Source organism: Coptis chinensis, chromosome 2 (assembly GCF_015680905.1).
Source record: "Coptis chinensis isolate HL-2020 chromosome 2, ASM1568090v1, whole genome shotgun sequence".
Classification (NCBI taxonomy): domain Eukaryota; kingdom Viridiplantae; phylum Streptophyta; class Magnoliopsida; order Ranunculales; family Ranunculaceae; genus Coptis; species Coptis chinensis.
Genome location: NC_141457.1, coordinates 11597547 through 11613346, shown reverse-complemented (window position 1 = coordinate 11613346; position 15800 = coordinate 11597547). Strand labels below are relative to the sequence as shown.

Genomic DNA, 15800 nt, shown 5'->3' with positions numbered 1-15800 from the left:
CCCTTTTACTCTAATATTTTGCAGAACTCTCTTTTTCACCTTTAAAGTCACAAAACATAATTTACAAGTATGATTAGTCCACTATGAGAGTCAAACAAGAGGTATAATTGAGGGTTACAATACACTTTTTGAGCTCTTATCAACAGCTACTTAGATCATGACCAATTTACAAAAGATGTTTGGCGAACAAAATCGCACTAAACATCAGATTGCAATGTCAAACCCGATGGATACAAAAATGACTGATGGGGCTACAGTTAGGGAGTATATCCTTAAAATTATTGGCTATGTCAATGAGTTGGAGATCCTAGGCGCTTTGATAGATGCCAATTCTTAGGTTGATGATATTCTTCAGTCTTTGCTAACTTCATTTAATAAGTTCAAGTTTAACTATAACATGAACAATATGGATCTGACACTGCCAGAGTTAATGAACTCTTTGCAGCGGGCTGAAGACTTAGTTAAGGTTAAGCCAAGTGTAATGGTCTCTAAAAATGTTGGTGTTTCCAAGCCTAAGCTGAAAGGCAAAGACAAGTGGAAAAAGGGTAAAAAGTTTGCCCTTGGGGCAAAAAAGGGAGTGGAGAAGAATTCAGGGGCTAAACAAAAAGGTAATTGCTACCATTATGAAAAGCCTTGTCATTGGAAGCAAAACTGTAGAGAGTGTATGGCTATGGAACAAAATGAAAAATAAGGTATGCAATCCTTTATTCTTGAAACCAAAGTGTTAGTTTTTCCTTCTGACACATGTTATGTGGAATAAGAGTCCACTAACCACTTTTGTAAAATGTTACAGGAGTTTTAGGGGAAAAGAAGGATGAATGAAGGAAAGGTGCACCAGGCACTAGGGACAGAGGCAAAGATTGTTACGGTATCAATAGGAGTTTATTATTTAGCATTAGAAATGAAAATGTTTATTTATTTATTTATTTTAAATTTACAAATAATTAGGACAAGCGTGTAACAAGCTGTGCCGCAAGACCTTTCTGAATAACAAATCCTATTCTTCTAAAAACAAACTCGTTAGAACCAGCTGTCATAACGTTACTGTCCATAACTTCTAAAGTCTCTTGAGAAGCTCAACAGGCTATTGTTCCAAGAAACCAAAAGTGTCGAAACTAAATAGAATGAAACAATATTGGTTAGCCGTGCAAGCTTCCTCATGCTTCTCCATCTTCCCTGTCGATGCTCTCTTAGCTGCTTCTCCCACCTCAAAGACTCCATTCCCAAGCCCTACCAATGGAGAGGCGCCAGTTACATCAACACATGCATGTCTCCCCTCAGACCAACTGTATATTAATACATCCGCAGGCTGAAGTGTAGATCTTTCCTCATTCGGATCAGTGAGAAAATTCACGGGAGCCTCCTTCTTCACTTGTACCCCAGCCCTCCAAAATGCATCACATAAAATATCTCTGACATGATCATGTCGGTATTTGAAACTTGAAAAATATCTACAATGTGCTGCATGGTCCCCGAAAGCATCTAGTCTACTCTTTTTTGTAAACAGGGCATAGACCACCATCAGAGTACAAAGGAATCATGAGACGGTACCGGAGAATAGAACGATACTCCACCGGCGACATACGATGTCCAAGTCCCTCCATTGGAATAGCAAGGAGAAAATCCTGAGTGTTCTGACTGCTTTCTGACAAGCAGATAACACAAACTCCCTCTCAAGACCAGCAATAATCTTACCATAGAACGCTTCCGCCAAAACTTTTTGTGGTTTTGAGGGGACGTAGCATTCACAGCCATAGAACTGAGATCAAAATCGGGTAGACAAAGACTCAATGCACTGCTAGCAACATCAAGAATCTCATCCAAAGGCAATGGCCTACAACTCCTAAGAATGTGGTTCTAAAGCTCAGAAGTCTGACAACGGGAGGCCACAAACGCAAAAGTAGAAACATCAGTGGCACAATAAATACCTAACCCACCCAGACGTAATGGGAGTGTCGATAAACGCCACTATAAATCACCAAAGTTAGGACCATCAGAAACCACAATACCCTGGAGAACACTGCGGAGATGCCGATCAAAAGTCTTAGCTGCCTCTCTAAAAAGGGATGGTGGACAAGTACGAATCGCAAAGACCAATTTAGAGAGCCCAGCACAAGCACATAAGAGAGCTAACTCACACTGTGGATCTTCCAATATAACTAAACGGTCTATCAAAGTCACAACCTTTTCAACATGCGCCGCTTGCGAGCAAGGCCCATGACAAAGGATGAATCAGTGCTGACCACACCTCCAAGAAACTTGACTCCCTGCTGAGGACGAGACAAATCTGAAGGAAAGAGACCAGGAGTGAAGCGACGTGGATCCAGTGATGGCCAAAATATCTCAGTTTTAGCCACATTAAAAACCAGCCTGTAAGAAGGTCCTTTTTTCTGAATCATACCTAAAGCTATCGCCACCTGTTCTGTACCTCCGATCAGAGTCCCATCATCTAGATACCAAGCCTGTAGCAACAACTGACAACTGGGGTTAAGGCAGACCCCTACCTTTATATAACCAAAGTTTGAAGCTTACATTCCACTCTATGAGTATGATCATTAGAGGGAGCAACCATTACAGATTAGGTAATCTACTAATCTCCTATTAGGAAATCCTAACATGTTACATTATTAGAAAATTCCTAAAATACAAGGCCAAACCAAAAATTTGATAGAGGCCTTAAGGTTGGCTATTGTTGCACTCCAAGAAGGATTAGTCTGACCCATATTTCACCATCTCAACCCACAGTTTTCATGTAATCATCCATGTCCACCAACCAGCTTCAAACCCGATCTTGGATCTACACACAATGTGTAGAAGAGATTGCAATCACAATACTTTCAAAGTTCGTAGGTGGAGATAACGGTTTCCAACAAATCGATATCCATCTCTGCCCAAAAAGTACAATTGCAAAAAGAACAACCCAATATCTACAATTTCTTATATTGTTTCATGCTAATTAGAAGTAGATCAAGTCCCAAACTTAATCCTATAAGCTTCTCAGCCTACCATCTCAAGTTCTCACCCCTAATCCATAATATTCTCAACTTAAAACTCCAAGAAAAATTACATAAGCTCGATACTCATCACAACTCCAACTCTCAAGACTCCAATAAATCATCATATTATCTCAACCCATGAAACTATCTTCTTTCCAACACAAAAAGGTAGAAGAAACAAAGAGGAAACAAATTGTCCATGAGTACTACAATCAATAGCATAACGGTAATGACCGGTGAAGAATCAAAAGATTTTAAACCCATTCTCTGATCAGTACCCATTCAACAAGGACCTGCTAATGTTAATTTAAGCACGTAAATCTGATCCCATATCAAATGGGCATTCACACCCCAGCTCAAAAACCTTTCCAGCCGAAAGGATTACCTTAAGCTCTAAAGGTGTAAGCTTTCATAAAATTCACAACAAACGCACAAGATAATACCTTTTGGATGTTAATCTTGTTGAAACAAACTCTTTAGATCTATTGGCTAGATTGAGATCCAACACGTTTAGCCAAATCCAAGCTTTGGTTGCCTTTTGTATGTGCTCTTGAGAGAGTCCACGTTCTAGAGAGAGGTTGGGCAGCATATCCAGCCACCAAACCTCAGAGTTGACGCTGGTGACTGGTCAGAGTTCTTTATTGGAAGAGAGGGGCTAGTGCATGAGAAGAAATGAAAATGTTGGTTTTAGAAGACTATTATTATGTTCCAGAGATTATGAGAAATTTGGTTTCTGTTTCTACACTTTGTAAGTCAGGATATTTTATTATCATTTGATTCAAAAGTTATAATCAAATTAAATATAAAGATTATTGACTCTGGTATTTTGAAAATGGTCTCTATTTACTTTATCTATGCTAGAAATAAATGATATTGTTGTTAGTAATTCATCATATGTTTTACCTCAAAAGAGGATATTTTCTTTTGTTAATCCAACAAACTTGTGGCACTTAAGACTTGGTCATATCAATCTGAATAAGATTGATAACTTGGGTGAAAATGGGATTTTAAGTTCACTCCCTTTATAATCTTCCTCAACATGTAATCTTACTTAGAAAGAGAGATGACTAAATGATCTTTTAATGCTAAAGGGTCAAGAGCCACATAGTTAATGGAGTTAGTACGTATAGATGTACATGGGGCTATTAATGTGAAAACAAGAAATAATTTAATGGAAAATCTAATTTTGTTTCAATTAAGTACACCAAGAACTCCACAACAAAATAGGGCTGCAGAAAGAAAGAACATAACCTTATTGGAGATGGTTTGGTCTATGATGAGTTATTCAACTCTCCCTATATCTTTTTAGAGATACGCCTTAGAAATGTCAGCAAATATTCCTATTTATGTTCAATCTAGATTAATTCATAATTCATATAAAAAAAAAACTTCTATGTAAAGTTCAGTGTTTACCTAAACCTACTCCAGTATGTCGTCGTAGTGGGAGGACAATTAGACCTCCAGAAAAGTTAACCCTAATAAGGGAAACTTTCTTTGTTATATCAGATGACTAGGATGTAGATCCTATAAACTACAAAGAAGCAATTTCTGTCATTGATTTGAGAAAATGGCTTGAATCAATGAGATGAGAAATGAAGTTCTTTTATTCCAACAATGTCTAGGAACTTGTTGATCTACTGCCAAATACTAAATCTATTAAGAATAAGTAGTTATTCAAAAGGAAAATAGGAGCCAATAGAAAGGAAGAGACTTTCAAAGTGACACTGGTGGAGAAAATGTTTACTAAAAAAGAGGGTATCGATTATGAGAATTTTTTTCACTAGTAGCCATGACAAGTTCATTAGAGTCCTTTTAGTGATTGCTGCTTAGTATGACTATGTGATTTGGCAAATGGATGTAAAGACCAAGTTTTAGAACCTGGAGGCTTTATAGTTCCTACAAGCTGAAAAAGTCCATTTATGGACTTAAAACAAGCTTCAAAGAGTTGGAATGTAATCTTTGATCAAACAATCAAATTATTTGGTTTTGATCATTGTGAGGAAGAACCTTGTGTTTTACAAAAAGGTTGAAGGTAAGATGGCTATGTTTTTGGTCTCATATGTATATGATACACTATTCATTAGGAATGATATAGTCTATGAGGACAAAACATAACAATATATTGGTATATGTTTATGCAGACCATTATATAGATAATATGGGTTTTAGAATGGTTGCTAAATGGCTTTGAATGAAGGCCAGTGGGAGATTGTTGGGATATTTGGCCTTTACAAAGCCAATGAACATTTATTATTTATACATGATGATGTTTCATTAAATACACGAATCTTATTATTATGCATATGGGTGAATTAATATCATATGATGAAACCATAAGTTCCATAGGTAATAGAATTATAACAATCAAACATATTGTGAATAATGGTAGGAAAGGACTTTCTTGATAATTCCAAGGCCTTATTGTGAATATGGATTTGTTAATGGACACTTTCCATATTAAAGAGATATATATTAAAAGTGTTTTAGTATATATCTCCCGAGCCACTCCCAAAACGTACAAAGTCATATCTCGAGCCACTCCCAAAATGTACAAAGTCATATCTCATCCTACAAGTTGAATTAAGTGCTGATATTTTGTAGATATGATCTCTCCATCATTAATAACATGCCCACCAAATTTCGGTCATTCAAATATGTCTAACCTAATCAAATGCTATTATAAAATCGGAAAATTATGGACCGTTAGATAAATATTCAAAATTGAACACTAGTTTTCGCAAGGTTTGACATATCCAAATATAGGATGAAATGTTATGGGCATGCTATCCATTGTGAAAAGATTATATCCACAAAAAATGAGGTCTTAATTCAATTTGTAAGTCGATAGATTGCCTCTTAATTGATTATCTATATGTGTATATATATATATATAATGTACAAGTAAGTACTTGTACAAGGACTTGACCTCTTTAAGATAAGACTTGGAATCTTAAGTGGATCCCACTACACACACATATACACATATGTATTCTCAAAGTTTCTCTATATAAGATAATGGCTTTTTGGTGAAAGGGATCACTAGTCTTTCAAGGAAAAATACAACTAAAAGTAGGGGAAAAGCAAAAGAGTTTTATGGTGTATTGTGTGGTGAATACTACTAGAAGGCTGAAGACTTACATTTTGAATTCAATTTTGGAAAGTTTTTCTTTATTGTCAATATGTGTTAGGAATATTTTAATCCTAGATCTTAAACATGTTAATCTATTTTTGATAAAAAAAAAAAAAAAAAAAAAAAAAAAAAAAAAAAAATATCTTTCAAAGCTGAAATTGGATATTGGCAATAAAGAATTTTTTTCCAGAACTGAATCCAAAAAGTAAGTTTTCAACCTTCTAGTAGTATTCATCACACAACACACCACAAAACACTTTTGCTTTCCTCTTACTTTTGGTTATACTTTTTCCTGGAAAGTATAATAGTCTCTTTCACTAAAAAAAAACCATTCTCTTATACAGAGAAACTTTGAGAATATGTATGTGTGTGTCGCCAAAGTAAAAGTAACTTTGAGAAGTCACTTTACCCGACTGACAGTGACTGTCGCTAAAGGTATTACCCGACAGACCAAAAGCGCCGCGACGACGACATACCGGAAAACGCCGGTCAAGATAGGTTTCCGGCCGGTTATGAATCGTAGCAGTCGTTGGGGTTGATGATCTTTGCTGACGGATATGCCCACTACTTTGGACCGTCGGGTATTACTGCTGCAAAGAACCATCGGATATGGACTGCTATTGTTAACCGTCGGATAGGCCTGCTGTCACTAGCCATCGAATAGGACAACTGTTATAGGCCGTCGGATATACCAGCTATCACTATCCATCGGATAGGACCAGTGTTATAGGCCGTCAGATAGGTCCATCGGGGTAGTTTACTACTAGACAGTTGGTATCCGTCGGGTATTAATTTTTTGTTTTAAAAAAAATATTGGTTGTAATAATTCTTTCAGGTATCCCACTCAAATGCTACAAGCGCCAATGTATTCATAAAGAAACAATTAGAACAACAAAATGCTAAAATTAAAATACTCTGCTAAAAAACATTGAATAGTTTGTGACTTGTATGACTACAATAATCTTGCCTCACATGACTGATCAAAGGAGAAACAGGACTTCAAGCTAAGATAGGAACAATATCGGGGCAAAATTTAAATTTAAGACTGAACAAACAGCCCTTAGTGTATTGCTAAAGCCATTCCCAATAACTTACAAGGAAATGGTTTTACTAAAACTAACATTTACAAAGTATGAAATTAAATCTAAGACAACACTCACCCTATATCACATAGCAGGCCTCCTCCACCATGTTGCTACCTTTTCTAGGGCAAACGACTCCCCCTACAAACTAAGCGGAAAGCAAAGACATACACCAAGTCGCTCCACATATAATCAGATCCATACTATCCCTGTTGTTATTGAAGTAACGTAACCAACGCCATTTCAAGCGGTGTTTGTCTAGTCCACCTTGGCCTAGCAAGGAAGCAATGCAGGAACCGATGTGCACCAGTGGCCCTTCTTTTCCCAATTCAAGACCAGCAGAGACAGCACAAATGCTTCCAATTATCTGCAAAGATGAGTAAGAAAAGGTTTTTTGAGATCATCTATATCTAATTATCCATTTTTTGAATTTAATGTCAATATCCTTTGCTGTGTATTTCTTCTTAAGCCATATATAAAAATGTACTTGTTTATCAGGTTTGAGAATGTTTTGGACTCCTAAAACTTGCTTTTACAAAACACAGAGCTGAAGTTATCATAGTGGTGAACTTTTTCCCATTAAAATTATTTTGATTTAGTCATTTCACAATCTGGAAATTGTTGACAGAAATGTGAATTGCTGACAGAAACTGGAATCAAGCTAGGAAGTGGTTAACTCACCTTCACAACTAATAGAGGAGCACCGAACATGTTGGGTGTGTCAACTCCGTTGAGATAAGCTTTAATCTCCGGTATGCTTGACCCTGCAGCAGTAGGTGCAACACAAAGAACAACACAAAGAACAACCCTTACTAATGAGAGAACCAGATTAGCCACGATGAAATATATGAAACCCATGAGATACCTGCAGCAACCATCAGAATGTACATTTCAAACTTCTGTACGGAGAAAAAAGACCAAGAAAATAAAGTTGTTGACACCCTACTAAAAGCAGCAAAAGCAGCAATCGATGGATACAATTTAGCATAAAATAATAATTCATATAAACTCATTGAAAAAGTATACAATCACCTAAGGTCAAAACTTTGCATAAAACCCTGAGGCTTTAATACAACACCACAAGCAGCAAGCGATGGATACCCGTAGCGTCTGTAGAAATAGGACGATACATCCGTATGGTGGAGTTCTACACCCTTTCTTCCAAATACCTGCATCCATTACTAACAATAATGTCACTCACTCATGCCATCACTCACATCAAGATCACTAAAACCATTTATTGGTGGGGGTCACTCTCATTATCGGGCCAGAGCATCATCAGGTTCATCCTCATCACTTTCATCCTTGTCTTCATAAATAGTGGGTGAAAAAGTATTTGACTCATCAGCCATGTCATCATAAATCCCTACAAAAAGGTAATCCAAAACACTAGATAGCTGAAGAGCTTACTGAAAAGTTGAAACTCTAGACTCAATAATCTGATATAAAGAATTCAGTGCACATATAGAAGAATCTTGGGACATAATAGCGCTTGCATGTTAAAGAAGCAGACTTTTCAACCATAGGAGCGCACAAACTAAGATTGCACCCCTTGAGTGAACTATAGAAATCAAGAAATCCAAGAGCTTGAGAACGTCTGATGGAGTCAAAAGGGAGATTGAATTTGCAATAACCTTTTCGTCTCGCGTGTGCAAGCAATCCAACAATAATACACGGTCATCAGCACGAAGTGCCTGCTTAAGCAACACATGAACTAAATCTGCACTTGGTGGCTTAGTGCAAGGAGAAGTCATCACTATTTTGGGAGTTTTGACTTTATCATCTTCAAGTAACTCTAAACTTGCAACTTTCTCACCAATGGTAGGTTCATTCAAATCATCTTCAACAGGTAATACATCCGCGTTTTCCACAGCTCTTTTCTTCTTCTTTTTATTTTTCAGCTTTCTTTCTTCGTGGATTGAAGTATCATTTGTTGCTATCAAATCCTCCAAATTATCAACACCCATCTTTCTTTGCAAGCAAGAATAATGAATAAAAAGGATGCACACCTTTTCTCCTCAACAAAACAAGCCACTACAAGAAGCTTGAATCCAGCAATGTTCTCTATTGAAAGGTTGATAAGGGTGGCAATAACCCCAGTTAGCAGGCTAATAAGGAAAGCCAATGTCCGTTTTAAGAAAATAAGGAAAGCCAATTCTTGATCCACTCCTCCAATCATGTTTGAAGAGATCATTCTCATTGATCCTGCATCAAGAGGGACATTAGAAAAAAAAAATCATTTGAGCATGATAGTATTACAAGAAGGAATATTAGCATTGATTTATGGAATAAAGATGACCATATTAATAGTTCAAGCTCTCCATATGAGAGACCTTAGACCCAACCATGGCTAGTGGGTTGGAGGAGAGTGTTCTGTTTTTCTTAAGAAGTGGCTGCTGTAGAGAGTTGCTTTATGGGTCATTTTCTTATGCTTCCATGTAATGAGCTTTTGTTGAGTCTTTACACAGGTTTGAATCATTATCCATTTAAGTAGGAATTAAAAAACATAAACAAAACTCATTTCTCCACTGAACCAAAAAAAAAAAAAACATGACACCCCTCATAATCTTGACTAGCTTGCATTCTTCAACCAGTACTCCCATCCATTTCTTCTCCATGCACCTTATCTAAATTTCGTTACATATCCAACACACCAGATGATGTAAACGAAATATGTCGAGTGCTAAGTGACTATCGAAACCCGCACCACAACATAGAATTAGCTCTTAACTTTTTTTCTACTAAAATCTCAATAGATATAGTAGAGCATGTTTTAAAGAGAAAAACCACATTACATCACATACAAGGAATCACTTGGAAGAAAAAATAAAAATTATCAATGAAGAGGTAAAACATACCTGATTCGCTCGCCTCCCTAAGCCCAAGAGGAAATTGTCTTGCTTGATATATTGATGTAGAAAAGATTTAGTATGAACAAACTGAACTTGGTTAATCTAATGAAAGAATTTGGAACATATGTACATGAGAAATCTTGTATACCATTAATATAGAATAATAGAGACCAAACGAGATATTGCACCTACCATTTGATCTGCTAGCATAAGAACAGTCTTTAAAGAAATTTTTCTACTGCAGAAGTTAAATAAATCTTCAAGACTAGGTCCAAGCAAATCCATCACAAGAACATTGTAATCTCCTTCAACGCCAAACCACCTCACATTCGGAATCCCAGCTGTCAAAGTTGAAGATAATGAGATGATATTGAACAAAGGAAACGTAGTGAGTCACATAACGGACAAACAAAGGAGTGAAGAATTATAATTACTTCCTCCCTAAGTATTCGGTACAACTTCGATTCATATAGCAATTGGGGATGCTTTGTCTTGACATTTTCCTGAATAAGGAAGCTAGTGTTAGTTTTCTACACCAATGTTATGGTAAAATACTACAAGCACAAAATGACAAAACAAAAAAGATCAAAAAAGAAGAAGAAGAGGAGGAAGTGACATCACAGAATCACATTATAAGAAAATATATCACAGATTCACATTATCAAATATGCATATACATATATATCACAATCGAAAGTTACCGTCAAGGCGTGTGAGGCCAGATAAAAATAACATAAACAATAAACCATACCAAAAGACAGTAAATGGAGATCGATATCTATGACCATCAAGACTACTAACAAGGCAGCCCAAAAGAAACATGATGATTAAGAGAGATTTAGTCACTGTGATGGGCAATAAGCTGCACACAACAAATGATGCGACAAAATCACAAACTACAAACTTCTAAAATGAACTGATTTGTTGGAGATGACAGGGCATTTTCCTTGTATAGATTTCGTAACGTCCGACAACTAGAAATTTTTTCTCATAGTCAGAAGCCGACTACCAAACTTTCACTAGCCTAGAAAATTGGACTCTTTACATGTTCATCACCATAAAAGAATAAAAAAGTGGAGACGCATACATATACCCCTAAAGAAATGGTGCAGAACAGACAAAGATGAACGTGCACCGCATGTATATGATGCCAACGAGGAAGCACAAACAGAGAGGAAATGAGAAGAGACCGCACAGAAATTGAGCCCAATAAATCATGACAGTGATAACTAATACTAGGAAGCATGGAGAGTTTAATCGAATCCCAACCTAGATGATATTCCAAACAACCAAATTCTCTCGTTTAGATACAGTGCTATACCACAACAAATAACTCCTACACATAATGATTAATAACTATTAACTAAAACAATTTCCCAATATGACCGGAAAGTTGGAAACAAGAAACTTTGAATCAATAGACATTCCAACCTGAAAATTCAACAAAAATAAAGAATATTAACCACGCAACAAAGAATATCAATAGACAATGGTTGACTAACGCAAAAGGTAAATGAAAGAAGCAGGTGCAGACACATGGATATGTAAAATTAAACTTGAAAACAATTCCTGTATATGTTACAGACCGTCATAAAAAAGAGGCCCAAGAGAAGGCCATGGTATGGAGCAATATCAGATTTAACTTGTAAGGCTAGCCTGTCCAAGGAACAATCATCAATTTATAATTCAAAAAATATGTCGACAAAAACCAAACAAGTCCACATACCCTTACAGTAAGAAGACTCGCCCCAAGAATAATGAGAAGAGTGCATGCAGAATGACAATGTTGAACTTCGGGTCGAAGACATCAATACCATGGACAACTCGATAGAGTATGGGGAGTGTAAAGGCAGTATGACTCTCATACTGTCCAACAATGTCCTTGCTGTAAGAATTTAGAAGAAAAAAGGTCAAATATTAGGTCTGAAAATTAAAAGACCATAAACTTAGTACACATCTAGTGAACATACCTTCCAACAATCTCCAGGAATGTACTAGTGATGATGAAATCTGTATGGTTCATGGCATATAAATCAGCTGTGAACTGGCATGAGAAGTGGTACTTCTCTTCAAAGTTTTTCCAGTATATGTCAGAATCAGGATACTTTGTTTTCTCAAGAGCATGGGCAATGGTGCACTGCAGAAAAATACAGACAAAGAAAAATCAGTTTCTTAGAGTGCATGAACCAGCAATGAGAAAATGGCTTTGAGCTACCAATAATTCTTCTCTAATTACCTGTGTGACTGGATGAGATGAGCATAAAAGAAAGTCTAACCTCAGTGAATGTCTCCAAGTATGGCCATACTTTAAACCTTGAAATCTATTTGCGGAGAATTCCTTTCTCAGTTCTGAAAGGAACTCGGAGAATATGTTAATGCTCTGTACCGTAAACTTTCTCAAGACGCTCAGGTAGAAGATGCTTCACCTGGATTCAAATGCACAAATGAGAATCAAAAAGAACAAAAAGGTACTAATTAGCATTATATCCAGATAAGTGTCCGAAATATTATAATGAGTATTCGGGATACAATATCCAGTCCTTGCTGCTTAATGCGAAGAAGCATCTCACTCTCCAAGGCACGAACTTGATCCAAAATATAGATGACCTGAAGTTATTCCAAAAGCAGAATACGTATATAAAAAAACCAGAATCTAAGATGAGATCATACTGCAATCAAAGAAGAATATGGCCACCAGTGTCAAGATAGCCCAGAACATCCGCTTGAGCAAAGTAGCCATGCGGAGATAGAATAAGAATGTTGAAAACCATTGGTACCCTCTCAAGGAACTTTTCCAAGGTACAGGGATCAGGTGCTTCAAGAAGATCCAAGAGCAAATGAATCATCTCCTGAACATGCTCAGCAGTATCACCCCACCCTTTCTCCAAACCCATCTCTTGGAATCTATATTCAAACTGTGAATATGGAGTATCTGGGGGAAGTGCAGTCAGATAATCCACATCTTCCTCAAAAACCATGAAACATTTTTGCAGAGAGATGTCGGTTAAACATTCAACATACTACTTTAAGCTTCAAAGAGTTTTGATTTGCCAATGCAAGAAGTGAAACCAAAATACAAATAGTACAAGGAATAGTTTCTGAAAAAAATAGAACATATACCTTGAGAGAAGGATCAACGATTCATTGTGGGATGAGAGAAGAGCTTCATCCAAGCTCTCAAGAAGGCTATGTACGCAAGTCAGTGAACGTTCCGCCATAACTCAGAATCTCAAACTGCAATAAACAAATGACACTAAACTTGGAATCATGAAAAACCCCCACCATAATCCAAAACTTCATATATTATGATCAGAGTTTACTAGAATGTCATAAAGAACCTTTAAACCACATGGTTATTCTCATAGTCAGAAGCCGAGAGGTTCCAGTGATCATGCTCTGGATAAAGTCACAATTGTTGGAGTTATCCCTCACATGAGGAGAGGGAAGGAACCGGACGTAAACGGCAAACTCGACATCGAGTCGAGCCTGGCGCCACCGCGAGAAGAAGAGGCCAGAGCTCCAAGTAACATATAGGGCGACCAGCTCAAAGTGGCGCCAGCCAGGCCAGTCTATTTTCGTGGGCTTGCTACAAGATATCCGCTAATTTGGTTTTTGGAGATAAAACCAAAATCAAGGTTTTGGAAAACCTAACCTAACAGAACCAAACAAGTCGGAAGGATTGGAATCCGGACTAAAACAAAGAGATAACCTTTCTGAGAGATACAACCCAGAAAGAGATAAAGTGATCTAGTAAGGTGAGAGATCAAAAGGAGAGATTGTAATCTTCCTTCCCACTTTATTAAGAACCGGCTCTTGTGGAAGTAGGCATCATTGGCGAACCACGGTAAATCTTTGTGTTGTGGTTTGCTTTTTCTTTACATTATTATTATCATTTGTTAATAGTTGTTTAGCGAGTTGGGCATGTTAGTATAGGTTGTAGTTGATATTTAGATTTTGTCCGGAGTTGAATTGTGTTCATACAAGTTATCTGTGTAGTGGGGGAACCGATTGGTATTGGTGTAATCCCCAACAAGTGGTATCAGAGCCTTGGTTAGAATAGCCTAGGGTGTTATCCGAATCTTTGTCAGAAGGTGTTTGACGAAATTCCTGAGAGAAGATTTGAGGTTAAATAACTTGTAGAGATGGACCATTCCGTGAACACTCGTATGATGAGTCTGAATAGGAAGAACTACACCATCTGGAAAGCCAAGATGGAAGACTTGCTATCCGCGCAAAGGACTTGGCACTTCCCATTGAGAATGAGGGGAGTAAAACCCGAAAAAATCGATGAGGCCGAGTGGGAAAAAGCTTGACGTAAAAGCGATTGGATACATTCGACGATGGATTGGCGGCGGTGTCTTTCACCATGTGGCCCAAGAGACTACGACCCGCCATGGAAGAAACTCGAAGACCTTTATGAGAGGAAGTCGGGTGGAAACAAAGTGCTAGTCGTTAAGAAGTTTGCGGAACCACGAAGTACCAAGAAGGTTCTTCAATGTCCGAAAGCATCTCAATGAAGTACTGAATATCATCAATCGATGCATTTGATGAAGATCAATTTGGGAGGCGAAGTTGAGGCTTTGTTTCTATTAGGCTCTCTTCCCGAAAGTTGGGAGACATTAGCGGTTTTCTACATGGAGCGGCCAAGGATGGAATTGTTACCATGGAGATGGCTACCACGTCTTTGTTGAATGAGGAGACTAGAAGGAGTGCAAGAAGCAGCTCTTCTAACTTTCGGAGGTCCTTTCACGAGAAACGGGGAGAGGTCGAAGCGAGAAAACCATCTCGTTCTAGAGGTGATGGCGAAGTAAATCTAGGGGTGAAGCTAGAACTCCTAAGGCGAGAGGCAATGTTACTATTGTGCCACCAAAGGCCACTTCGGATATGAAAAGTAAGAAACGAAGAGGGATGAGAAGAATAACCGTGTACATGAAGACATGGTGCGGAGGAACGGAAACACAGTGAGAGATACTACCGCACTAGTCGATGACCTAGTGGGAATTGTGTCGATTGTGGTGTGTCTTTGCCCCGAGTACCTCATGTCGGGATCGAGTGGGTGATAGATCTGAGGAGCATCCTATCACGCCACACCGCGATTGGGGGATTCTTCACTACCTACGGTTGTGGTGAATATGGTGAAGTGAGGATGGGTAACGATGGCGCCTCGAAGATTATAGGCATTGGAGATGTTCATGTAGAAACCAATGTCGGCTACACCTTGACACTCAAGGATGTAAGACATGTCCCCGACATACGGTTAAGCCTAATTTAATTTTGGGAAATTAGATGATGATGGCTTTGTAAACTCGTTTGGTAGCGGGGTATGGAAACCGAAAGCGAGGTTCCATTGAAGCAGTTTTGAGGAAAGAAAACTTGCTCTCTTTACAAAACACAAGGCTAGTTTGTGTAAAGCGAAGCGAATCTGCGCGAAGAAGAAGCTTCATCCGAACTGTGGCACAAGAGACCGCGGTCACATGGGCATAAAAGGGATGGAAGTTCTTGCTAAGCAAAAGGCCATGCCGGACATTAAAGGTACACATTTAAGTACATGTACTCATTGTTTGGTAGGAAAGCAACACGGGGTGTCTTTCCAAAGATTCCCGTCTTCACGTAAAGGACAACGTCCTTGAACTAGTGCACCACGGACTTATGTGGTCCTATGAGAGTGAAGTCCCACCGGGGAGCGTACTTCTTGACATTCATTGATGATCGTCCAAGAAAGATATGGGCCTATAGTCGA

General features: G+C 38.0%; 2 protein-coding genes across 2 annotated transcripts; both read right to left on the bottom strand.

Annotated features, from left to right (window-relative positions):
• Positions 1 to 7138: 7138 nt before the first annotated feature.
• On the bottom strand, positions 7139 to 11702 carry LOC147514879 (chloride channel protein CLC-b-like). The gene is made up of 5 exons (XM_086585386.1): positions 10495 to 11702; positions 10067 to 10401; positions 8241 to 9413; positions 7890 to 8073; positions 7139 to 7575 (listed from the first exon to the last, which is right to left on the bottom strand). Exons 3-5 carry the CDS (start codon positions 8381 to 8383, stop codon positions 7357 to 7359), a joined length of 546 nt encoding a protein of 181 aa, XP_086441512.1. The 5' UTR covers positions 8384 to 9413; positions 10067 to 10401; positions 10495 to 11702; the 3' UTR covers positions 7139 to 7356.
• LOC147514880 (uncharacterized) lies at positions 8468 to 9175 on the bottom strand. The gene is made up of 2 exons (XM_086592724.1): positions 8722 to 9175; positions 8468 to 8574 (listed from the first exon to the last, which is right to left on the bottom strand). The coding sequence occupies exons 1-2, from the start codon at positions 9173 to 9175 to the stop codon at positions 8468 to 8470; spliced, it is 561 nt and encodes a 186-aa protein (XP_086448850.1).
• Positions 11703 to 15800: the final 4098 nt, after the last annotated feature.

Bases quoted from the DNA above. Each gene is read 5' to 3' on its own strand.
- LOC147514880 (XM_086592724.1), bottom strand. From the start codon at position 9,175: ATGGGTGTTGATAATTTGGAGGATTTGATAGCAACAAATGATACTTCA. The intron at 8,575-8,721 runs GTCTGCTTCTTT...ACCTTTTTGTAG, and splicing joins TGCGCTCCTATGGTTGAAAA to GGATTTATGATGACATGGCT.
- LOC147514879 (XM_086585386.1), bottom strand. From the start codon at position 8,383: ATGCAGGTATTTGGAAGAAAGGGTGTAGAACTCCACCATACGGATGTA. The intron at 8,074-8,240 runs GTGATTGTATAC...TGGTTGCTGCAG, and splicing joins ATGCAAAGTTTTGACCTTAG to GTATCTCATGGGTTTCATAT. The intron at 7,576-7,889 runs GTGAGTTAACCA...TCATCTTTGCAG, and splicing joins CTCCTCTATTAGTTGTGAAG to ATAATTGGAAGCATTTGTGC.